This window comes from Nicrophorus vespilloides, unplaced genomic scaffold (assembly GCF_001412225.1).
Source record: "Nicrophorus vespilloides isolate i.1.1-1 unplaced genomic scaffold, Nicve_v1.0, whole genome shotgun sequence".
In the NCBI taxonomy this organism is placed as follows: Eukaryota; Metazoa; Arthropoda; class Insecta; order Coleoptera; family Silphidae; genus Nicrophorus; species Nicrophorus vespilloides.
In genome coordinates, this window is record NW_017100110.1 from 719207 (window position 1) to 746139 (window position 26933).

The following is a 26933-nucleotide window of genomic DNA, read 5'->3' on the forward strand; positions in this document are numbered from 1 at the left end:
GGCGCCGGTGTCGCGGCGCTCCAACGCATGCACGAAGTGACACGGTAAAACGTACCGCTTCGGCTATCTTCGACTTCTACCGAACGTTTAAATTAAAAATTACAAAGAGTATTTAAATAATTAACTTTATATATTTAGCAACTGGTTTCAACGTAATATGATTAATAAAAACTGCATATTCTATATTTTATTATAATTAAATTCTATATATTTGATGAAGCAATCCATAACAAAGTTTTTGTTTATGTTTTGAAGAGACAAATTGTATTAATAAACGCTATTAATAACTGTTGGTTCATTTGCATGTTATTCGGTACCGGCACGAGAGTACGATCTTTGCTAGCCCACACGAATTTTTCCCCCTCGGATTTCCATCACAGCTGTTCGCGATAGTTCTGTTCCAGGCGTCGAGCGCTTTTATCCCCCTCGTCCTACCGCAGTTGCGATGGCTACGCACCCGTTTAGATGTTGATGATCCGGAAGGCCACATTTTCTCCCACGAAGACCTGAAGATCCTTCTCTAAACAATCGAATCCAGAGCCGGAAAAGACGGACCGAAAACGGAGGAAGATTTCCATCAAGCAAATTGTAAAGCGGTAAGTACGACTTCTTCCGCCTTTTTAGTAGTAGCATTTTTCCTAAATATCAGTTTCGCTCGGATGACTCAGATGTCTTCAGATGGGAAGCATCTGTTCATTAAGATGAAAGAAACGCGAAAACAAAAGGAATTCGATTTCTCGAATTTCCACTACTTTACAGGTGACCATTGTAACAAGAACAAAAGATGAGTTCGCGGCTGCTCTGATTCAGCAACAATACCGCACATTTATCAATTGTCCGCGCACTTTGTTGACGACGCTAGAGGCTCGAGGAAATAAATTAATCTTCCGCTCTAAAAAGAACGCGTTCTTTAACTTTAACTCATTATGGCTAAACAAATATTCAGTGCGTGTTTCTTTTAGTATACGAAGATAAACTTCTCAAACAATACATTACATATTTTATTTTTTTATCATTAATATTATTAAATATGAATTTACATTTAAATGGCATCTCTTGAATATTCTATTACATCGCGTTGCTTTAACACAAAGTTGTTTCGGTTGCATAACCTGGATACATTTTTTTTATATGTTTATATAATACAACTAAACAAAATATATGATTACATTAATATATTGTTAAAAATAATATATTTATGAATGAATTATATCATACATTAAAAATATAAACATATTTTATGATGATGTCATATTTTATAATGTTAATTATGTAATATTTTGACACTTCACATATGTTACTATTTATTATTATTATAAATATACACCATTTTGTAGCAGAAATAGGTCTGAAAGTATAAAGAAATATTATAAACAAATTTCTTGGAATGTTACAGTACAATTTCAAACTTTGACATACAAATGAAATATCAGAAAATATTTATGTATATTTTTTACAGTTCATTCAGCATTTACTTTCTATTTTTCGTTAGAAATTCTAATGATTACTTTATTTGTCATCATTCGGTACTTGCTGAGACGCAAACAATTTGACTCTAATTTACTCAAAACCAAAGCTTTATTGGATGGTTGGATACTCTCAATTCATCCATAATTTATGACGAATTTAATTCGTCATTGTAGAAGTTAAAGGTTTTAGTAGTTTACAATTTTTTTTAGTTATAATATAATTAGTTAAATTTATTATTTGTTCTTTATTACTATAAATATATAAAACTCAAATAATAATTAATTTTACCGCGTAATAAAATGAGAAATTGAAAATAAACTGAAATGTCAAGGGGTTTAATAATACATGCAATAACGTAATATATGAAATGCAGATGATGTTATGCAATTTATTTAAGATATAAAATAATTTATGTTGTGACATAATCTCGCATCTCAGATGATGCAAATATATACTGCAGTAGTGTTCAGTTCAGTGTCCGTATGATAAAATTGAAGCTAATGAGTTCTGATACTTGTTATTACTATGTTCTGTTATTTCCAAAGTTACTTTGATTGCAAAAGCAAAAATGAATACAGTTATATATCTACATCGTCGTTAATTAAAACCATTGCAGTTTCGAAGCTTTAATTAACTGTAGGTGAGTAGCAGTTCAAAAGAAACACCGCTATATGATTTCAGTTTACACAACACAGATTAAACATATTTTTATCAAATAAAATAAGAGACTAAATTTAAAACATTACAAGTCATATATATTAAATATATATATATATTTGTTCCTGGACATCTTTAAAACGTAAATTATTTTTGTATTATTATAGTATAAGATATTTTAGCAACATTGCAACGATAATTATAGTCAGATGATTTTAAGTTTATAAAATAAATTTTGTTTAACATTATTAACTCTAGTCCTATTAATAGAAATAACTTTTTAGTATTTAAAACTAATATTTTAACAAGTTTATTAAGTGCTACATATAATTATTGTCTTTTTTATTAACTTTATTTTTTTAATACGAATTATCTTTAGCATATTTTTATTAAAAATTTGAAGCCCCATAATCACTTTTATTTTAGATTTATAATTTGTATAATAATAATTTTCATTATTTCTGCGTAATCTGTTAACTTGGATGTTTTTATTCATTGGATCAATATCGTCCAAAGTCTGTAACGCATATAATTTCATTAAGGCAATACAATACGCAAAAAGAACTTATCAATCTACATACGATATGTATATTGAAACACAACTACACGCATACCACGCTTTTCGGCTTTTCGTGCTGGAAAAGTTGGCCGTAAAGTGGAAAGCCGTATAACAAAAAAATCACCTTGCTTTTTTTACAATGTTTCTTTTTGACGAAACATTGCGAGTCGTAAATCGAAAAAGTGCCATATAGCTTTATATGATCATTGTGTCCATTATTTTAAATTGTCATTTCCAATATACAGAACTCATGATCTAATAAATAATTACTGCCATCATTTAAATAGTATTATACAATAATTATTACTTTATTTCATTGTTATGTATACATTGTTCATATTCTATTTTTTTACGCTGTAAAATTAATTATTAAAGTTTAAAATGTTAAAAATAAGAAAGAATAAACATAAAGTATGCTTGTAATTAAACAACAAACGTTGTGTTGTTGATAAATGATTTTTTTTTAAAGTAGGACAAAAACATGGAAATATAAACTCATTTGCTGCAAACCATACTATAAGGTTACAAATTACGTCAAGGTTACAAATTACTTTTTCGGAAAGATAGTAAAAGAATCAAAATAGATATACAACAATCAATGAAAGTAGTAAATAGTATTTCTTCAATTATTTACAAAATAAATGCCGAACACCTGTAAGAAATAAACATGTACAAATCATTAAAACATTTATATTTAATTCGTATGTCAAGTTATTAATTATCTTTTGATTGACAATTATAGAAATATTAAAAAATTCCATAATATAATTAAATGCTATAATACGAAGTAATGACTTTAAAGTACTTACTTTTTAAGCTGTCGATACATAAATATATTGTCGAAAAAATGTTTTGGTATTATTATTTTGAACAATATTTCGTGGTGACATATATATATATGTATAATTTGTAAGTTTGTGCAATTGTTTTTATTACTTCCATAATTCTATGAGTTGATCTTTCTTTTCCAAGTAATGTTGTCAGATGATGTTATTATTGTGACGTTGAAGGGTAAATGTGTCGATAAGACGCTTTTATCATTGTAAACATTGTCATGATGTTATTATTGTCGTCTCCATCAAGGTAGAGTATCCTGCACACTTCCTTTCGGAAGACCTGATTTGATTGTTAACATGCTCGGCATTTGTACGTGAAATATCAGATCAATCGCAGTATTTTAATAAGCTTTAGAAATCGAATAAACAATTTATTGTCCATTCCCATTTGATATACACTCGTAAAAAGCATTTTTTATTAATTAGATTAATAAAAATTAAGTGTGATTTTACAAATTACTAATTTTGAATTATATTTGTAATAATATTTCATTTGATTGGGTAGAACGAACGAGGTCGATAGCGTATTGGCTAGTTACAATTGTTTTAAACTTATCGAATTGTTATTTTATTTTTATTAATAATTTTATTTTACATTTTATTTATTTATTGTTAGAGTTGTTTTCTTTTTAATTTATATTATTTAGTTTTGTATAATTGTAGCCAATAAATTATTATAATAATTAATATTCTGTTTGAATAAAGTAGAATAAAAAATATAATACTTTGTATAGTTCCTAAGGAAAATAACGATTTCTCTTAAAGCAATTTTAAATATCAAACGATGTGTCATTAAATATGGATCATGATGGTGCAAATTGTAGTTTTGCCTTCGATTTTTATAAAAGAAAAAAAAAACAGATCATGAATATATAGTGGACTCTTGGTTCTCAAACCAATTTGGAACAATGCTGATTCCATAGATGAAACAAGAATGTACCGATTTCCATTAGATGAATTAAATTATTCCGTGTGATCTCCTTTGCTCCAAAACCAAAATAGTTCCTCTCCTTGACCGATACCTTTCCCCTCTCCGTGAAATTTAAATTCAAAGAATCCAATGTCGCTTCCTTCTCTAGATTGCGTACTCCTCAAAACCCAAATTTAAATATCTCACATTAAGCTTTTTCCAATACCTAATGTACCTTGATTGAAACCCTCCAAGTTCTAACCCAGGCTGATTTTTTTCTACAAAGATCTTATTTTGCATGTTTGTATATTTATAATTATTATTTTAGTCCAATTTTTAATTTTTAGAAAAATAAGTTTACACCTTATATAATAAATATTTTAATTTCCTCAATTAGTCCGGTACAAACAGTCCCGGATATTGGCGTACTGTACCCGGCTTTTGCGAGTTTCCAGTCTGTAGAAATTCATTTCATTTATCACACACGCCTTTAGAAATTATTGCGTACAAAACATACTGAACGTGCAAATTATTACTATTGATAAGATACAAAAATTAATTACACCCAGTGCCGGTGCGACGACTATAAAATTTAAATTTTAAGGTTGATACAAACTAATTAATTTGATAATTCGAGGCTCAGGAGACTCATGTTGGGTGTGTCGTATACAATGTTATATTTTAATTTAAATTTAGAAAGGACTCGTTTCTGTATTATACATTAATATTTCCTGTGCGTTTTGTTGTGCACAAACCTGTGTTGGTTCGGTTCATTATCATTTACCGGTTACTGTAAACAACATAAATTATTTAGTTCTACTAGTAAAGTGTCAATGGAACAACTTCGCACTGGTATGCATTTACCTTTGTGTAAAGACTTATTATAGTTCATTAAAAATATCTAATTTAATTAAAATTATATTTGTTCCAAAAGTGCTGGTCAACTAATAAGTATTATATATCGTTGCTTAAATTTCGTCAATTGTTAAACGTGAAGCATGGCGAATTAATGATTATATAAAGGGTAAGGCCATTTGTTGCTATAGAAACGTTTTTCCTTATGTTAGAAACTTACAAATAATAATCCCTTAGAGTCTAAGTGGTTCTTATACATAAATAATAGACTTCATGTTAAGTCCTGGAATAACGTATATTATTCATGAAGGTTTATATATATAATTTTTATTCTTATAGAATTGATGTAGTTGTAATTTTCCAATTGTATAGTGATCTAAATAATATGCGAAAAATATCGAGTATTGTCTAATACTATGCTTCCCAATGTTTTTTACGTCACGGCATAAAATTAAATAATTTTACGACACACATCATAAGCATAAATAAGTCCTTTGATACCGTCCAACTTACATTAACAAAATATTTTAATACTAATTCGGTGTGTGGTTTGTTTAAATTCTGATGGATTTTTTTTTATGAATACACAAAAGAAAATATTCTTAAATTCTATTATTACTTTTTTAAATGGATTATTGAAATAATGGAATTAAATGGATCAGTAATTATTTATATCAATTAAGCATTGAAAAAGTGGCTACCAACGTGAAGTTTCACATTTGTCAAAATATTTTTTGTAGTGAACAAATAAAATTTTGTAACAATTGTTACTTTGGTTCTTTTACCCGTTGACAATTTGATTAAGGTTAATTATTAGGGTCGTCATTGCAAAAAAAAACTACCAAAATGTCTATATTAGAACAATTACAGAGAAATTAATTCCCGCGATAAATAAAAAATGGCTTATTGGTAGTAGAACCATGCCAATCAAAATCCAATACTTTGTGAAATATAAGAAACAACCCCGATTTCAATGTCCTCGATTTGGGTTTCTTTAACGTCAGTATTGATGACCTGTGTATAAAGCATGGGACGAAATAACTAGATAGTTTTTTTTTATTATATTACAGAAGTGTATGGAATTGACTATTCTTCATAAAGGAGGCAACGATTACAAGCTTCTCGCATTAGCAAAGATAAACATTTGCTGGTGACATTGTTAGCACGTCAGCAACTTGACTGTTTTTAGCTACTAATTTGTTAAATATTACTCATAAGTGTTAATGTTTTCCATTTTATGTTATAGTTTAGTTGTGGCAATACACGTTATATATTTATTATATTAAAAAAAATCTATTGCACAGCAGCATTTTTAGATATTACACAGGCATTCGACAGTTTGTACATTTTTATGTGATCGTCTGTTCCAAAGTAGAATTGAAAATGAGGTAACGCAGTTGTTTCCAATTAAATCAGGCGTTCCACAGGGAAGTATACTTGGGACCCCTTCTTTACAGCATTTATACATGACACAGCAGTTTTGACATCAAATATAGACTCGATACTTGCAATAAAACAACTTCAAAATTGCTTGAACAAAATTGAAAAATGGTTAAAAAAAATGGCGAATTAAAACGATTGAAACAAAATCAAGTCACGTAACACTAAAAAAAGGAACCTGTCCTGTATAGATCGCAGGCTTACATGGAAAAAACACTTAACAACTAAACGTAAGCAACTAGAAATCAGATTCGATAAATTATATTGGTTGCTTGAAAGAAGATCACTAGAAAATAAAATTTTAATATATAAGGCAGTGTTAAAACCGGTGTGAACCTATGGTATCCAGCTTTGGGGAACAGTGAGCAACTCAAACATAGAAATAATTCAACGTTTTCAATCGAAGTGTCTGCGTACCCCGGTGCAAGCTCCCTGATATGTGCCAAACGACGTGATCCACAATGACCTACAAATTAATACCGTGAAAAGTGAAATCTCTAAGTTTAGTGAGCGATATCAAAACCGGTTAGAAAAGCATCCCAATTCTCTAGCAATGAATTTATTAGATAAAAGTGAAAAAAGAGACTAAGAAACGTTTTTAGTTATTTGTTTTTATTGTTAAAATTAATATTTATTTATATTATATTATGTAGGGAAGGTTTTCAATGAGAAACTATTCCGCTCAGTTATATTTTGTTAAAGTTTCAAATACGTTACCAGCATTTGGCATTTTGCAATTAATAAATGTATTTTAAAAAAAATATTAATAGTACGTTAGTTTGGTTTGACAAAAAGAAAGTAAATTTTAATTGAACAAAATAATAATTACTACATATAATAACTTTATTCTCTCAACAATTATGTTCCCACTTTAAGAAATTATTTATGTAATCTTCAAATTTCGTGCATTAAATGAAAACTAGAAGTTCATACTTATTATTACATAATAAATACAGAGATGATATATCACAAGTAATGAACTTATTTAAATCATCTGAAACAAGACTGAATATGATTAAAAAGAGTGATGGTATTCAATAAGCAACTCCAACAATCTAATAGTGCATCAATACCAATTGAAAACGCTGCAACCATTAATCATAATATAACGATAATATATTGAAAATAACTTTCGGAGTGAAATATTCCAAATAAGTCTACAGTTACAAATAAAGTGTATTTCTGGAGTTACGACAAATACGTTTAATTCAATTATATTTAATTAAATGTATATAAATACAAAAGGATTAAATCCAATTTTCCATCTACAAGATTATAATACGTAACAAATTTGCTTCACAATAGATTATAAATTATATTCTAATATTTAATATAAAATAAATCAATTTTCATTAAACTAAATTACTTTCATAGATTACATGCAAAGACAATGTAATTAATCAAAGCCTTAGTTTCAATACGCAAGGTCTGAACCATTAATAAAGAACATTTCAAAACAAAAGTAAAATGCATTGTTTCATAGTTTTCAAAAGTTTAGCGTACTTTGTACTTGTATGTTCAATAATGCTCTTTGTTTACTCTGAATATGTAGAGTGGCACTCTAGTAGAACGACTTTGTAAAGTAACAAGTTTTAATACCATACAAAATCACACAAAACACGCGGCTAAATTTCATGGACGATTGAAGATGATAACAAATATGTATTTATTAATGTTATTTAGAAATTGAGGTAATATATTTGTTAAGTTAAAAAAAAGCAAAACTTTGCAGTGTTCATTCTAAGAATAATAAGCAAAAGCAAGGAGATTCATTTTACAACTGAATTTTGTACATATCAAAATATAAAACTCATTCTAAAACATGAATTACAACATTTATACTATTTTTCATAAAATTATGTATCCTAAAAACGGATACAATAAATATTGAATCTCAATAATTGGATAAACGTGTTCATTCTTCTTCGCCAGGAAAGCTGCTTTTAATATACTTGACGTTGTATTCCTGCCTCTACTCTGTTGCTTATCAACCAATTTAATTTTTGTTTATTGTGAATATTTGCTAAATTTGGTAAACATTTATTTTTTGGTGACACTTTAAAATTCAATATTTCATTAGTCTGGTATGCATATTTTTCTTTTAAAAGATTAAAACGGTTTCAATATCATCTTTCTACAGTTCATTTCGAAATGCGCGCTGAATGCTTCTTCGATTAAAATATGACTCGATTACCAATACTTCAATGAAGAACACTTGGCCAATTATTACTAAAACTTACGATAACATCTTGTCCTTGAGTACCCGCGAGTCAACCACAAGAACTCAATATGTATCAAAATTTGTTTTTGTCCTCACTAAGATGAACAAAGATATTACACGTAGATTAACCAGCATATAAAGTCAACTGCTTTGGAAGAGAATCTGTAGAGTGACTGGCCAGCCAACGTTCAAAATTCGAATAATATCAGGATGCGCGGATTCATTTATAAAAGTAAACATTACCCGAAAGTTGCCACCGATTCCGGTATCTTGGAAGGTGTTAGAAATTTACACACACGAATGCAGAATACACAAGCCAATAAAATAGCAAGTTAAACTTCTCAAAGAATACAGATCGACCAACGCTATTACAAAGATTTAGAAAACGCTTCGTCCAAAACTATAACATCGACACGTATGTAAATCATGCTTACATTTTCAAAACTATTTAAATTAATATTATACATCCTAATACTTCTTTTATTCCTAACTAAATCTTTGTTATAATCTTCATTAACTTCATTTATATTCCTTTGACTTCATTACCACTAAAAAATTATCATCTTATACATTTAATAGATTTCTTACATCCGCCTTATTGAGACTTTATAATGAAATAAAACCTATTTTTCATCTTCTGCTCGACATAATTTGTGCCAAACTCATTTTTGAGTAACTTCATTCCAATAGCTAATGATGTTATCAATTACGTCTTTAAAAGTGTAGTTTTTCATTCGAAAATCGTATGTTTGTTGACTTTAAAATATTAATTTTTTTAAGTACAATAAAGCTAATTGTTACTTTAAAAAGATCCGTGATGTTGAAAAGATATGACTGTATTCAACGTATAGCAATTAACATTTTTTAGTTGTAAACAATAAGTGTACTCGTAACATTCGTAAATGATAGAAATTTTCATGTAGACGAAAATAGAATAGGCTATTGTTTCGTTTATTTGTATCAGAGGTTTCACATAATAACACTGTTCATTTTATAAAAATTCGCTCTCTATTGCAAATATTTTTATAACTTTTTAAAGTTTTGACATGCAATAACGGGTCGATAAATAACGAAAGGATAATAAAAGTTAGGTCGTTATGATATTAAAAAAAATATATAATAACCGATATAAATTATATATAAATATTAAATATATATGTCATTAAATATAAAGTAGTTTGCGGTTTATTGAAGAAAATGTCATAACAAATACACGTGCTAATACTGTTCTAACAAGAAAGTGTTATATCCTTATAATCTAATTTTGAATTATTTACGACCAGCTTCATTCTCAGATTCTCAAATTATTCGCTTATTAATTAAAATCACTGGCGAAGCGCCCACACAACGGGTAAATAATAACTCAGCACGTGAAGTGCGTGAATTAATGAGCAGTAGTTAGTATACGGAGCCTATGAAATGCAAAAAAAACGGGCTAAAAAGCACGTCTGAAATTAATTAACATGCCGATAACAATTTTATTTATCATCAAACTAAATGCAATCAAACTGAAAAAAAATGTTGTCGGTGTGTTCGCAATTTGTTATTTGCTTTGTGTTTGCACTAATCAAGTTTTCAGCGATGAAATCTGTTACATGGATGAAAATCGATTTTCGGTAGAGGCAGGCATTTCAGCTTAACGCCCTTTTGGTAGCGCATTTAATTTCAGCCCCCTAATTTGCCTTCAATCAATCGGGTTCGTTCCTTTTTTTATTACTATTTTTGTTGTTGTTTTCATCTTGCTTGTTCTCTTTCAATTTTACTACAATCGAAAGCTTTCATATTGCGAGCACGTCTGCTTTGATACATTGGCAATTGTATTTCTTGCTAGACTTATTCTCATCTTTCCACTAAATTAAACGTCAGGCAAATCCCAAGGAGTGCAATTAGAGGAGAGCACGTGACAAAACAACGACATGCCGTCAAAAGGGAAACCTCTGAACTGCTTTTCTCCAATTAGTTTCTAATTGCTTACATCATTTCAAAAATTGTATTTTTATAATTAATCGATAAATTATATCAGAAATAAAAATAGACACGTATATCAGTATTAAATATTGATTTTTACTGTATAATTAATGACTCATTCAATTTACAAGTCAACGTAATTACATCAGCAAATATAAATTATAATGAAACTTAATTAGTTTGAAGTAATTTTACATAAATTAACTCTTATTAATCAGAATAAATGTCAAACTAAATTTGTCAATCTACGCAGCATGAATATATTTGTTTGATCAAGTAGAATTAATTAATTATAAATTAATTGAACTAGTTTGATTGACTAGTAGATATATTTTATAAAATGTGATATAGAAGATTAATTTGTAATTGGTACTCCTACTTATTTTTTTTTAAACTTTTATTGTTCATTCACAACCTGCCAACATCTCGGGCTATAAGTTGAATGTTTTTGTCAGACAGAAAAAAAAAAGAAAATAAAAACAGATAAACAAAATAAAAATATGGAGCGGAACGATTTCCCATCGGAAATCTTCCTATAAACTTATTTTCTAACTAAATTTAAAGTTACATCTTATTAATATGATTTACAAGTATTATATAAATATATATTTAAAAATAATAATAATTTATTATAATTTTTTTTTGCAACAATAAATTACAAAATAAAAACAAAAAAAAATCAACTACAGCAAAGGGCCATAGGTCTTTTTGCCCTATACATTTAATTTTAACAAATGCATTTTATAATAACCATAGCTCTACTTCGAAGTACTTCTCTGATAACTTTGATTTTGACTGCCATGTCATTATTGAAATACATTTCTTTCTACTAGGTCTAAATCATCTACGTAAGTCTCCTCTTTATGGTTCATTCGTCTCGCAAGTTTTCAGGTCGAAAATGTGACCAAACGCTTTCTACCTTTCTGCATCACTGGTATGTCAATTCTGACTGTCGTCTCCATGGTGATGCAAAAACAGTCTACCAAAGTAAAATAAAAAGTGTGTTGTACCGTATCTTCGCCACCGGAAGATAAATAAACTAAACATTTATACATAATCGAAAACGTAAAGTTAGCAACCTCATTTTGTATATCATTTGCAAATGTTACTTATACATGTTGACCCGAATGATAATGGACAATTTTAAACGTTTATACCATAAATTATTATTTTTGTAATATTATAAATATTAACTATTTCTCGCTCATAACACGCACATATACGTAGCAGCTTAGTGCGTGTTTTATGTTCTTTTATATATAAACATCAACATAAAAATAACTATAGAGTACCGCTTTTGAAGCGATGATATGTAAAGCGATGATAAAGTTAATAAAATCCATTATTTTTCACATGAATGTATGCAAGCAGATGTTGTTTTCTAATTTCAAAACTACTTACACATAAGCTGTTTTTGTAATGGAGACACATACAGGAGTTTGTTTAATATTTCGCAAGAGTGCTTTTAAATATTGCCAGTAATTGAGAGATGGCTTACTCGGTGTAATTTTAATTTTGGGCAACGAGCGAGGACGCTGCATAATGCACCTTTTATCCTCATTAATTCTGGAGCGTCCTCGAAACTATTACAAGATCTCTCTTTAAGTGCTTCAAAGGCTCTCACGTTTCTTTTTTGCATACTCGTGCCCAAGAAAAACTGTGGGTTTTAAAATAATATCACACTTCCAGCACATCCACTGTATTTCAAATTCCGCAAAATCATTTGCTATTGATCCAGATATTTCAATTTGCTTCACAATTTTGTTTGGGATATTTTATGTACACCTACAATATTATTTCTAAACTTGACGGAAGTTAAGTATTTAAATAAAGTAGAAATTGACTAGATTTATATTCTTACGTTTGCTCTATTTTTTTCTTTTGCATAGCAAGAATATTTGAAATAATTATAAGAAACAACATAAACATAATGAAAACATAAATGTTGTTATAATTAGAAAAGTTGGTAAAAATAATTGCAGTTTACTAATAAACAATAGTTGATGTACTTTGATCTAGTAATTAAAAAAATGTGACATATCAATAATTAACCTATTTATATCATAATTTATCTATGTATTCAAGAGTAGCAAACAGATTTGTTTTATTTGCTACACATAACGTCATTTTATTTCATTCATGGATAAAATACATTTTATTTGAACATATTCGTCGCGATTATTTGATATTTAACAATTTATGTCTAATATATTGAAACATAAAACAGAAATTGTTAACGAGAGAGATAAGCTGCAGCAACAAATATTATTATATGCAAGAAAGCATTTCCAAATTATCTGGAGGTGTGTTGAAGTCTGTAGAAGAAATTATTAGGAAAAAAAACTGCAATACTTGAATTACAAATTTATATGCAAAGGGAGCATTGGCATTTAATAAATTTGTTGATAAAAATTCATTTGATAGAAATTATTATATGCAATTCTATTCGGAATTATGTCTACAGACGATAATACAGATATTCAATATTTCATATTATATTTTACCGTATATTTTAAGATATGATCCATATATTTTATTAAAAAAATATAAGGGAACATATTAACTGGAAATTTTATAAATGTCCGCACACCAATGATTTCATCGAAATTCTTTTGGAACATGCTGCACAATTTTCTGAATATATTTAAGTTGTATAAATAATATATTAAAACATAAAACTGAAGTTGTCAACGAAGGAGATAAGATGCAGCAACACATGTTATATTCTCGGAATGCCGAGAATTCGAATAAAAAAATCACTATTTTTTTTGCTTTGATAGGACTGCTGTTGTAAGAAAAATGACCCGCTTACCGAGCGACGTTTCGCATAACGAGTGACGCGGAAAGGATAAGTAACGGATTGTGCGCCCGCTTCATTATTTTCAAAACTTGTAAACACATATTATGTGTATATGTTGTCATCTTTGTTTATAGCAAATTATACTTTGCAAATATAATTTGTGTTTGCTCTAAAAACAAAAGAAAAAAGTTTTGCGTCTAATCATTATTTTAATATATAAACATATTTGAGAACATCATTTGTGAGAAGGCGAAAGTGATTTTTAACGACCTCGTTAAGAAGTATTTGAGGGGGGTGGTTCGAGAAGCTCGTAGATTCTGAAGAGTAACTGCCGCAACAATTGTGATGAGACGGGTCTGGAAAAAGATGCCCAAGCGAACTTACATAATAGCAGAGGAGTTAAAATGCCCGGCGACAAGCCAATGAAAAACCGCCTCACGCTGCTATTTTGTGCCAATGCAAGCGGCTATTTGAAAATTAAACCGCTAAATGTCTACCATTCAGAAAACCCAGGAGTAAATGTCAGTGGAAGAAGAGGTAAAAGAAAAGCAATAACCTTCAGGCGAAATAAAAGAAATGTTGAAATCATGCGAAACAGTTGCATCCTACATTAAAACGCATCACCCTAACAAGACAGTAGCTATGCGTGCATTTTTATCAAATTTTGAAGCATCGGCAGAAACAAATGACTCTAGATAGCTTTCTAGTTAAAAATAATTAGGTATGTATCATAAATAATAAATTAGGGCAGAAAGACCTGTAATCAATAGCCATTTGTATCAGTTGACTTTTTTAAAATATATTTATTTTGTTCTTTTTATTTCTGTTTCTGCACAACTGATGCAATAAACATTATTATTATTTAATAAATTAATTATTTTCTGAAAATGGTTCATTTCGAGTAAGAGGAAATGAAGCGAGAATCGCCTTAAAAATGTTTATATAATTTTTTGTTAATAAACGTTAAAAAACATATTTTTTCAGTTTTTTTTCTTCGGCATTATCGTATTTTACATTAGTTTATACCGGAAAACGTGTTTCACTATACGAGTAAAAACACGGAATTTTTGGAACGGATTACTCGTTAAGCGAGGTCCCACTGTATACAATATTTCGTATTATATTTCAAAAGGACGATATGATCCATTTTTCTTAATTATATAAAAAAGGAATTCTTTAGAACGTACTTTAGATAAACTTTTTTAGACATATTTAAATAGTATAATTAACATTTTAAAACATGAAACTGAAATCTTATATCTTATAAAATAACTTGCAATGATAATTTCTGAAAGTTTCTTAAATTTTTTATAAAATAATCCTCCAGACTGAAAGAAACGTGACAGTATCGTCGTAACTAAATAATAAAATATGACACAAACAATTTTTCATTCCTGGCGAAGATTTGACAAACAATCACCAAGATTCCGTTCAGCTGACGCAACCGGGATTCGGAAATGTACATCGTCAATCCGGGAATTTCCATTCCGGATTCGGTGAATTATCGGGGAATTATAATGAATTTCGTCCGGGGAATCAGCGCATGCCAATGGTTTGCCGAAACCATTCGCGGGAGGAAGAGCACGGTCTAATTTAAATGCAAACCCAATTTAATATGCAAATCCAACAAAAAGCCCCACGGACCAAAATGAAAACACACACATACACCAAAAACAATGTAAAAAAATCAACATTATGACAGAGATTCGTTGTGTGCCTTTGTTCTTTTTGATACTATTGTTACTGTATTACACATTATTATTTTTTGTTATTGTTGGCATTACATACGGCCAGCAATATTTCAATTTATTATGCTCGTTTTTGATATGCATAAGGTTTATGGATATGGACATAAAAACCGAAGGAAGGAAGCACGTGCATTTGTTTAATTAAAATGATATATGATGCTCTCTTCTTTATTTTTTTATCCTACATGATCACTTTATTAATGTATGCATGACGTAGAAAAAGTATATCTCGTGTTTTGTATGCAACCAATGCTACAAATGTATTTATTGTAAATGAATGACGAATATACGATTCTTCGATACATTATGCATATCAAAAACGAGCATAATAAATTGAAATATTGCTGGCCGTATGTAATGCCAACAATAACAAAAAAAATATATCTTCATTGATCGCAATGATTTTTTTTAAATATTATATTGTTGATACAAATAATTATATTTACATTAGTTTATACATTTTTAATTGGTAATCGCATCTCTCTTATTGATTATTTGGATTGTTGATTATCATTGACTATCATTCTTGTTTGTTTCTATATTGAATGTCATAATCTGCATTAAATGATAACGAGAAAAGTTAATAAATATTGTTTTGTTTGTCTAATTGCTTGTGTTTATTGTAACAAAATTAAGCACAGCTTATATACAAATCTAGATTTTAATACTTAATAGTTTTAGCCTTGAACTCTTTGTCTTTAATCAGTGCACTTGCTGAGTCAAAGATAACGAAATGCCTCACGCAGTCTCTTTACGGTTAGCTGTAATCTATATATGACCAGGAGTTTGGTAGATAAGATGAAATTATTTTTGTAGATATACCCTCATTCACCGAGATAGCACTCCATAATAAAAACACCGAACTAAGTTCTTATTTTAATTGTGACTATGTTTCAATTTTTAATAGTGAGTGAAGTTTTTCAACCAACAGTTTATAATTGTTCATAGATTTTTATTCAAAACATCTATAATTTACAATATCATCGCCGTCATTAAGGATATATTTGAATTTTTTCAAGGTAATACTGTAATCTGTATGATTAATAGACCAGTTTGCTAACAACTTTTAAAAATATAATAACATTTGACAATTAACTTAATAAATTATAGCCTTTTTTTTATTGTTACTCTATTTGTTTAGAATATTATAAGACTCGAATTAATTCTAAATATAAACCTACAAATAAAAAAATTAACTTTAAAAAATACTTTATGAGCCGTAAGTTTTTCGTTCTATGAAATTGAAGAATTTTTTAAAACAAAATAGTTTGTGTCAACGAAAATTTTGAGCTTATGTTCATTTACGTATATTTTTTTGTTTCCATATGACGTAATTGTGATGAATTATATATATCGAATTGACGCAATGCGGAATAAAATACAAATATAAAATAGATCAGTGTTATCATGCTATATAATAAGTAGTTAATTTATATAGTAGGTTGACAGTTATCTTTTTTATGCAAAAAACATCAGTTTTAATAGTTTTTCCTAAAATTTGTACAAATATAACTTGGAGGGCAGAAAGACCTATGGTCAATAGTACAAGGTGCTATTTGTACTTTTTTTGAAATTGTATATAATTATTTTGTTCTTTTTATTTCTGTATATGTTTTTTTTTTGTAAGACTGATGCAATAAACATTATTATTATTATCATTATTATAAATTGGAGACCTAAGTGTATAGATAAATAACTGACCATTTATCTTATTAACTTATTATTTTTTCGAATTTATGTTTGCTTTGATCCATTAAAAATTTAGTTGAAATTTTCAAACCGGATTATAGTGAATCCGCACTGTTCGAATCAGCACCATGTGAGGCATTATTGCATTCCCAAAAATTAAGTTCTCCAATAGTACGTCAAAAATGGCTATGTATAAATTTTCCACAATTCTTTAGAATTTAGGAATATACACCAATAAAATGATTATAATTTATTTCGTTAAAATTAATATTCCATTACATACAAAATGCCTTTAAATTATTAAATCTATTGTCCGAAGATGGTGTAGCTTTGGTTGAAATAAGAAAATTCGAACAAATTTATGATTTAAATAAGATTTGACACATTTAAATTCTCAGTAAGAACTGGATATGAATATTTAAAAAAAGTAAAAAATCGCGAAAATTAAAATTCTGTCATAAGTACCAACTACAATATTCTGCGCAAATAATAAATCCGGTTTCACGACATATTGAAATTTGAATATAATCGCGAGTTACATTCTTCTTCATCAAGTACGTACATGACGAAAATATGCGTGAGTTTTTACCATATACGACTTTTTTTTATGTATGTAATAAAAGTTTAGAACGTAGTAAATATCAGTTTACAGATTATTAAATATCTACAAAAAAAATATTCACTAAATAGAACAATAATTAATTAGCAAAAAAATATGCCAAACGTAAATAGTAAACTTTGTAAAACAATAACCAATGTTTATGAACCCTTATGTTTCTAATATTTAAATTTGTCAATTTATAATTACTTTTAACTTAAAAACAATTACTACATTGATAGAAAATAATATAACTCAGTTTTTAAATATTTTAGTTAATAAATTTAAAAAAATTTAGTTTTATAAAAAAAATACATTATTTTATTTTAAAGACATAATAATACCTAATATTTTAATAAAAATAAATTGAATAATACCAAGCTACTTATTACTTCTAAGTAAACTATGGTTCTAATGTAAATTTAATTGATAAATTAGTAAATGTATTGATTTACTTAGTTGACACATCTACATTTACAAATATTATATATACTATATACTATACTTTTTTTTTACATAAGGTGGAAGTTGTCATTTTGCAATTCATTACATATTGCGACCCATAGGTTGAGAACCGCTATTGTATATCATATATATTGGATATGATGCACCACCGTTTTGTGTTAAACGAATCAAATATTAATGTATCCGCATTGTGCACCAATGGCGTGGAGTATTAAAGTTAGGAAACAACAAGATATCTTGCCAATTCTCGAATCGGCATATATTATTGCCAAAATAAAAGATTTACCATTTCACTCGAATAATTTAATATTACAGTGCACACTGTTTGCTTGTTCTATTCGCACCGGAACATAATAAAATAGAGGGATCCACAACTTCATATAAATTGCATTCGGATCTTCTCTCGTGGGGATTTCGGTGATAAATTCTATTTGTATAGCCTTCGCCGTTCGCCGGGTATAAAGTAGGAGGAACGTTGTTGATTGGTGAAAAGGTGGACGTTGAATGTTTTATTCGAAATGCAGGGACATCCAATCTAAGCAAATAAGCCGAGATTTGTCTCGTCGATTTTTTTATATGTGAGTGCTAGTAATTTTTGCCTCTGAGATTGCAACATGATCATAGACTATAATTTTACTTAGCTAAAAAATTAGATGTAAGTACGTAGGTTAAATGATGCAAAGTGGGCGACAGAGTCGGTTCGAGTTTCTCCACCGGGAAATCGCATAAAACGATGCAAATAGTTATTTAGGTAGAGTGGTTTGTCCGCGTAAGTCAACGAGACCGGTCTGGAAACGTAAATAAAAATAATCGTAATGCTATCTGCATTTATCGGCGTTCTGTTACCTAGCGAAGTCTAGGAATATCGTAATTGTGCAGGTGAAATTCAAGAGGCTTAGATTGATTGATCAATTTTCAGGTTCAGAAAAATGGGGGCCTCGAGCGGCGGCGGTGGCAACGGCGGTGCCAGCGGTAGCAAATCGAAGTCGCAACGGTATTCAGCATTGAGAAACAAACAGAGGGCGAACATGAGTTTCTTCATCGTAGTTATGTTCTTTGCTGTATTCGGTATCATCGTCTTCACCGAGATCTTCCTCATTGATGAGAGGGGTCGTGGGGCCGGAGTGCTTGTCCGACACGGTTCTTTGGCTTACCATAATCGACAGGACCGGAACGAGTACGATGACATCCTACAGGTTCGTATCTAACAAACATTAATACATACTATTCAATATTTAGTTACAAAAAATAACTACTGATTGGCAATCAATTATTTTATATGTTTGTAAAATACTTTATTTTTACTAATATATAATATTATAAAATGTAATATGTATAATGAAATAAGTAATATTAATGAAACATTGAAAATTTTCTTTTACTATCATAATATATCAATTAATTTTCTTTCCCTGCGTTAAAATACTATTATACAATTAGCCTTTATCTTATTTATTTCGTTTTAGAACATTTGTATTTCAGTCGAGAATAATTGCATTTCTACACTTCAAAGTTTTGAACGGTTCAATGAATTTAAAAACTAAATTGTTCAAAATTATTAGATTATAAAATAATATATAAAAATAAATAAAAAAACGCAGTATATCGTTTAAATTAAACGCGTTTATTATATCAAATCTGTGTATACCTTTTATATATTATATTTTGCAAGTATTACAATCATTTATATTAAAGCTGGTAAACCCCCGTTCCTAAACCAGCTATTTCCTTTTTTGGAATAACAATTGTTGCATTTTGTTTCTATTAGCATCATTTGATAGATCACGGAATGGGTATTTTTCACCATTTGTATATAATTGCAAATATCCTCAAATTAATTATAATTTATAATGATAAAGTATAGTTAATTCAGCAACAAGTTGTTTCAATAAATAATATTTTCTGTTACGTCAAAACAATATCACATGGAAACAAAATATATGCGTGAAATGGTATATTTTTATCCTTATCAGCCAATGAATACGCAGAATATCTAAGATCATAGTTGGTTGATAAATTTTGACAATTGTAATTTAAATTGTATAGAAAATTTGAGAAATTGTTTAAAATGTTTGAAATGTCGAAAGAAGCGAAAGAACGTCTGCAGACGGTTATCGATGTTCTGAAAGTGACATTTCACTATGGTTATTTGCCATTCGTGTTATATTTGGGCTGGACACACGGACCGGATAAGGGAAATGCACCGTTCGCACTTACAAATTTCCTCTGGTTTTACTGATTTTCTGTAGTTGCCATTCAATCATTTTTGTTTACTCGTTTAGTTTCGTTTATTGTTTTCGGATTCTTATGCGTATTTGATGATAGGGGGATGATTATTTATCAGTGAGGATGGGTGGCCAAGTGGACGATACGATCGAGGCCGTCCTTATGGGTCGCAGAGTTGCAGCTCCAGTGCAGATCCACGTAGAAACCGGAGGTCAAAACGAGGTCCTGACCGAGGGCCAGCTGCCCCAGTTTGCTGGGAATTGGCGTCCCGCGGACGGCTCCTGGCAAACCGTCAATGGCACAAGGTATTTAGAACATATAAACATTTAACGTTGTTCGCTAATTCACGAGGTTTCAGGTACAAATTTTACGTGTTCTCTGCGTTCTTCGACAACAGGAAAGGTCAACGCGCTATCCGCGTCATTGGGGCGACGAAGACACGTGGCCCAGAAAGGGTCTGGTGTCGACTGTGGTACAAGACGAAACCAGATAATGGCACGCAACAGCACTACATGTCCAGGACGGTACCTGCTAAGATAAAGGTATAATAATCCTTAATAGAAAAATCTTCAGATTATGAGCGTAATTGTTTGTTGGGTTTAGGTGATCCGCGAGAATTGGAACTTAAAGTACAGTGCCTGTTTCATGCTATGTCCACTCCAACGGAATCAAAGTATACCCAGTGCCGTTTCCATAGTGGCCAAGGTGAAGTTGGCGCCTGCCAATCTGCTCCACGTGAACAATAACTTTAACGAGTCGAGGCCCAAAGTCGTCGAGCAAAAGTTCGCGGTTTGCGTGAAACCGCTGCATTTCGATTACAATAGAGTGAGTACACTTTAAGCTTTACTTCGATCATGACCAGCTGAAACGTGAAAAAGTGATATTTGCAAAGGGATCCATGGCAAATTAGCGAGAGAAAAAAAAACGGACTCATTAAAAAGCGAGCGCGGCAGGACATGACTTCAAAGGGATGCGCTTTGTTTTGCTTCTGAAGCTATAAAGGAATCCTTCCTGAATAGAGATCGGCATTTAAAATAGGCACCATGTTTTCATGCTCTAATAACAGTTAAGGTTTTCATATATTTTATCGATACAAATATAACACACTGAATTTGAATATTGTATAACTGATTAAAATAAATTTAATATATTATGGAGTGATTAAATATAATGATTTCCAAATTTAGTAAACGTTCACCAAATATCTTGATACCAAATGGATCAGTGCCAATGTGATAATATTGTCGAAATAAATATTTAAATTAATAAGAAAAAACTTTATATAAACGCTTCCGAGCTAATGTAGCCATTCAAAAATAATTATAAAAAAAATGCAGAAATACGTAATTCTATATACCTATTATGGGTCAGAGTAATACTTAGATATTTTTTTTGTTTTACTACTTAACTTATGTTCATACATCTGCTGCTTTTTAACTTATAACTCGCCTGTCGCTTCGACATGTGCAAGTTTGGTTGCATACTTGGACATAACAATACCAAATCCTCATGTTAATTGATTCTGATCCAATGCACTACATTATACACATGTTTATATATGGAACTCGTTTGTAGATTTTGTTTAATGCTTTACTTTGGTGTCTATTTTGTGGTCTATCGAAAATAACAAATACACAATGAACAACGATTTAAATATCATTTATTTATTTTTTATAAATTAAAAGTAAACTCACGATCTCACCCGTCTATATTGATACAGAATTCGGGGAATTCCCACTTTTGCGATGCGAATATACATAAAGTGCGTGGCCGTCAAATGCCTTAGATCGTTATAAGATAGATAAAAAAGTCAGACAGCTGAACCTTTTAATCTACTTTAATAGAGACAATAAAATATGTTTTTCAGATAATAAATAATGTGCGCGGAAAGACTGCGGTCAGTAGTCATTGTACAAAAATTATGTTTATATATATAAATGTATGAAACATATTTTAAAAAAAAAACGAAAGAAACTCAATTTAATCGCATCTATATAGTGAGGAAATTAAAGTTATTTTAAATTAATGGACTGAATTATTTGATAAATCAAAGGTGAATTGAACGAGACATTTCTAAATTAATTAAAACACAAAAATATACAATTTCTATAGTTGGGTTTGTGATTACAGTTATATTTCATTTCACGTAAAAATAAGAAAAAATGAAGCATTAATCAACTACCAGTAGCTAATTATTTCTTTTATTTGGTTATGATTATTTAAGTACCTTTTAATTATGATCTATGGAAAATTGCGATGATTAACGTGAAACACATTTGGCTATTTGAATGTATGTTTTTGAAAATATAAAATTATGAATAATATGAACTGGAAACAGATATAAATGTGTGACATACAGATAGTAATTATTATAAATATTATATTCAAAGCTATACAGTGTTTGTATTTCAAAGCTAATGATCTTGAGGTTTAAAATGTGGAAATGATTTTTCAAAAACTCTCGGAATGTAAGATTAGAGTATAGACAATTCTCGTATTGCAAGACCGAGCTCGTTTATCAAGTTAAAATTTATTAATTATTTTGATCCTTAGAAAACACTCGCAAATTAAGTTATTCGCATTCCTAGGTACCAGTGTATACATAATTATAGTTCAATAATCCTGTCTAAAAATCTCGTACTATATATGCATTAATATTTTTGTTACATCTTTGTTTACCACCACATACTGATTTCTATTGTTATGATAGTTTTATATAAATTAGGAAATTATTGAAAGATCAATAAAGACTCTTTGCAGTTTTAGATTAAATTTATACATTTTTTTAAATCAATTACATTAATGGAAAATGTTAGTTAATTCTAAAAAATCATTATTAGTTATTATGGTTGTTAATAGTAATTTTATTCCGCATAAAGCGATGTTTTTTATTCGCCTGCAATTACTGCTAGGTAATGAGAAACTTTAGCGGAAACTTGTTGCTCCTAATACAAATAAGCACATACATTATTTGCTTGACTGCAAATCCTGATTTAACTTTGTCTTGAGTTGGTTTCAATTTATTTATTTCTGTGTACAGGCTCTTCAGATTTTGGAATTCATCGAGCTCAATAGGATCCTGGGCGTGGAGCATTTCACTTTCTACAATCACACTGTTGGCAAGCAAGTGGGCTGTATCCTGAAGGATTACGTCGAAAAGGGAATAGTGAGTCTTCTGCCGTGGCAGTTGAATATGCTGTCGCAGAAGGAGATCAGAACGGAAGGCCTATTTGCCGCACTCAACGACTGCTTGTATAGGAACATGTACAAGTACTCGCATGTCTTGCTCGTAGACTTGGACGAGTATATTATACCCAGACACAACGACACCCTTCCCCAATTGATAGAGTGAGTTTGTAAACTATCTTATCAGTACACGAAGTAATCATTTAAATTTACGCACAAAGCATTATTTCTTAGTGTGCGAACATAATGCGAATGTGTAAATTAATAGAATGGTACTCATAAAAATGCATTTATAATTTTCGTACAAATTCGTGCAAATGTTTTAATAATGTCATTGATATTTGGAAAGTTAACATCGCCTAATTGAAATATTTCGATAACTTTTTAAAGTTAAACAATTTGAATTCAGATACCAATTTGTTAAAATGAAAACTTTAATCAAGATCATTTTCTAATAATAAATAAAAATAATTTAAATTTTACAGTTTATTGAAGAGTATTGATTTAATAATGATTTAAATATATATTATTTAATTAACAATTTTAGTTAATAGTAGTATTTCCGTCTTGGTGAATATGTTATTGCCTTTATGCAAATTCTCCTGATTTTTAAATTTTGATTAACTCATTCACGTCTATAGAACAAATAAACTTTCAATGTTGATAAATATTTCGTAATGAAAAGTTCTCTAGAATATTTATTAAGAATTCTATCAAAAATATTAATACCAAAAGCATCTTCATTTCTTAGTTGTTTCTTAATTTGTTATATTGGTCATGTAAATTCAAATTTATTCCTGTCTACTTGATATTTAACTATGGAAATTTAGTAAATGTTTCTTTAAAAAAATATCTTTTAATATGTATATTCCAGGATTGTATTTAATATATTTTTTTTATAGGTGGTTGACAACGAGAATAAATACAAAGTCGACTGGATCATTTTCATTCCAGAACGCTTTTTTCTATCTTCAGTGGGGAGACGGAGATTGGGTGTATGAAAGCGACGATTCGGTGGCCACTGGCCTGGTGACTCTGAAGAAGGTGCGACGGAAGTCAAAGCTGCACCCCCACAAACAACGGTCCAAATATATCTGTAGGCCCGAGTTTGTCGTCGAAGCCGGCAACCACTTTGTCTGGGAATTTATTCCCGGTCACGGCACATTCAACGTTCCCGCCGACGCTGCCATCCTACACCACTATAGGATCTGCGAGTTTGGAGGCGACGATTGCATCAACACCGCCTCCACCATCGACACGACCGCCTTCCGTTACAAACAGCGGCTCGTGCAAAGCGTTACCAATCGCTACAACGTCTTCAAGAGTCAGTGCAACCTGTACGAGTTGCCGCCACCGCCCGAACGCGGCTTCGGCAAAATCCTGAACATATTTAAAGGCGACTCGTCGAAGACTAGGTAAACAGCAATGCGCGTGTTTTCAGCCGACACACGATGGAATTGTTCAATCATCCTCATCACCATAATCTTGGCCATCATATCGTATGTAGGGAGAAGATTTGTTTTGATAGACCGACTCGTACTTAGTTCAGTCCAACGAAATGCAGCTCAAGGAAATGTGATTGAATCCTGGAAGATAGAAGTGCTCAATCAAAAGACTGAAAACTGAAACACAACTTTTGCACCTTCCGAACTCATCACGTTTTCTCTTAGTGTTCAAATTAAATAAATCCAAAAAATCAAATAAAAAATACATAATGTTAGGTTTTAATAAACTCTTCTCTCACTTAAATATTCTTCATGTTATTGTGATATAATCAAACTGTTTAATGGTTAAGGATAAATTTCTATACGAATTTTTGCGTTTCGTCTCTTTTTTATGGGGGAAGGGAAATTATTTGTACTCGACAATATCAGATGTGAAAAATTATTTTTGTATTACGTTTTTTTGAATTCGTTTCCTTTCTTCGTTCCATTTGTTTTTCCCCTGTCATCAAAATATCCGCTGCGATTTATTATTATTACAAGTATTTTAAGTGCGTGTACATTGTTTAGCAATAATACTTATTCATTTGATGCAATGTATTGAGAGAATGTTGGAGGGAAGTGGACTCTGCCGCCACAAGAAAAGGGACCGGACTTTGCAAATGCTTAATCGTGTATTGGTTCGAGTCCACGACAATGATTTTATTATAAGTACAGGTGTATGCATTATGGAGCAGGCGACCGCGTTTCCGACTTGCGTAATATAAAATATCATGTATAAAGTGAAAAAAAAAAAAACATTGTAATAATTATAAAATTAATAAAACAAAAATGAAATTATACCTCTATCTTATTATTAAAATCCAAACAAATACTTTCATTCTTATTAATAATAATTATTCATTAAAAAAGGATGTCTTCTAAATTTTCAGAAAAAAAAAACATATATCTTTTCGTGGTGAGTTTGTCAATAGAAAAACACAGTTTTGGTCGGTTTCCCAAGGATCCAAAGATAAGAAAATGTGGGCATGTTCTCGAGAAGATAACTATAATGTATATAATACCAGTATGCACTGTACCAGATATGCCTAATGCGCGAATGTAAATGGTGCCAATACCGTGCGTCGGCAAAAAAATGAACGATTGGCTTGGAGAAGATAAGCACGGTAGAAAATTATTATTCGTTGAGAGTTAGTTGGGTATAGTCAAATAGTAGTGAATAATTGTTATAAGTAAAATAAACCGCCGTCTTTAATCTACCAGACCGAGTTCTTATTGTGCACCCGCACAACTTGGTCCTTCGTTGAAACAAATATAGAAAGCTGAAAATTTCAATTGACTGCTCTATACACTCGATATAAATATATACTATGAGATGTATCAGAGAAATTAACGTGTCTTAATATACACAAACCGCCCCACCTTAGCATGTAACGAGAAATGCCAAATAAGGAAGACGTAGGAATTTCGGTCCGCTTCTGGGGTATATAAGGGCATGGTCACCAGGTTCGCCCTCTCAGACTACTGCATTTATCAACACCACGGACGAAAGATTTGGCGAAAAACTCCACGGACGATTTGGCCACCCAGTTGTCATCTCCTCCATTAACATTCGACCTCGCAGTTGATATGCTTAACGAGAATAAGTCTGTAGTCTCTGATTGTTTTTTAAAAGGTTTTATTTTGCTTTGTGGCTTGTACATGTAATAATAATGCATTTTACTATAAAAAAATGAGATTGCATGAAGTACATTTAGTTTGAAAATAGTGCCCCCGCTGCCGCAATCAACTTAACCTTGGCAAATATGAACATCGCCACAATCAATGTCAACGAATGGCGAAACAAGAATCTCCAATCTCCTT

At 30.2% G+C, this 26933-nt stretch overlaps 1 protein-coding gene across 3 annotated transcripts; it reads left to right on the forward strand.

Annotated features, from left to right (window-relative positions):
* The first annotated feature begins 382 nt into the window (after nucleotides 1–382).
* Nucleotides 383–25852, forward strand: LOC108568453. Of its 3 annotated transcripts, none has more exons than XM_017929550.1 (7): nucleotides 383–596; nucleotides 19136–19412; nucleotides 20542–20747; nucleotides 20801–20984; nucleotides 21046–21267; nucleotides 23483–23790; nucleotides 24531–25852. In XM_017929550.1, exons 2-7 carry the CDS (start codon nucleotides 19146–19148, stop codon nucleotides 25045–25047), a joined length of 1704 nt encoding a protein of 567 aa, XP_017785039.1. In that variant the 5' UTR covers nucleotides 383–596; nucleotides 19136–19145; the 3' UTR covers nucleotides 25048–25852. The 3 variants fall into 3 exon arrangements, with proteins under 3 accessions (XP_017785039.1, XP_017785042.1, XP_017785041.1); XM_017929553.1 differs by lacking the exon at nucleotides 383–596 and adding an exon at nucleotides 16325–16483; XM_017929552.1 differs by lacking the exon at nucleotides 383–596 and adding an exon at nucleotides 18959–19083.
* Nucleotides 25853–26933: the final 1081 nt, after the last annotated feature.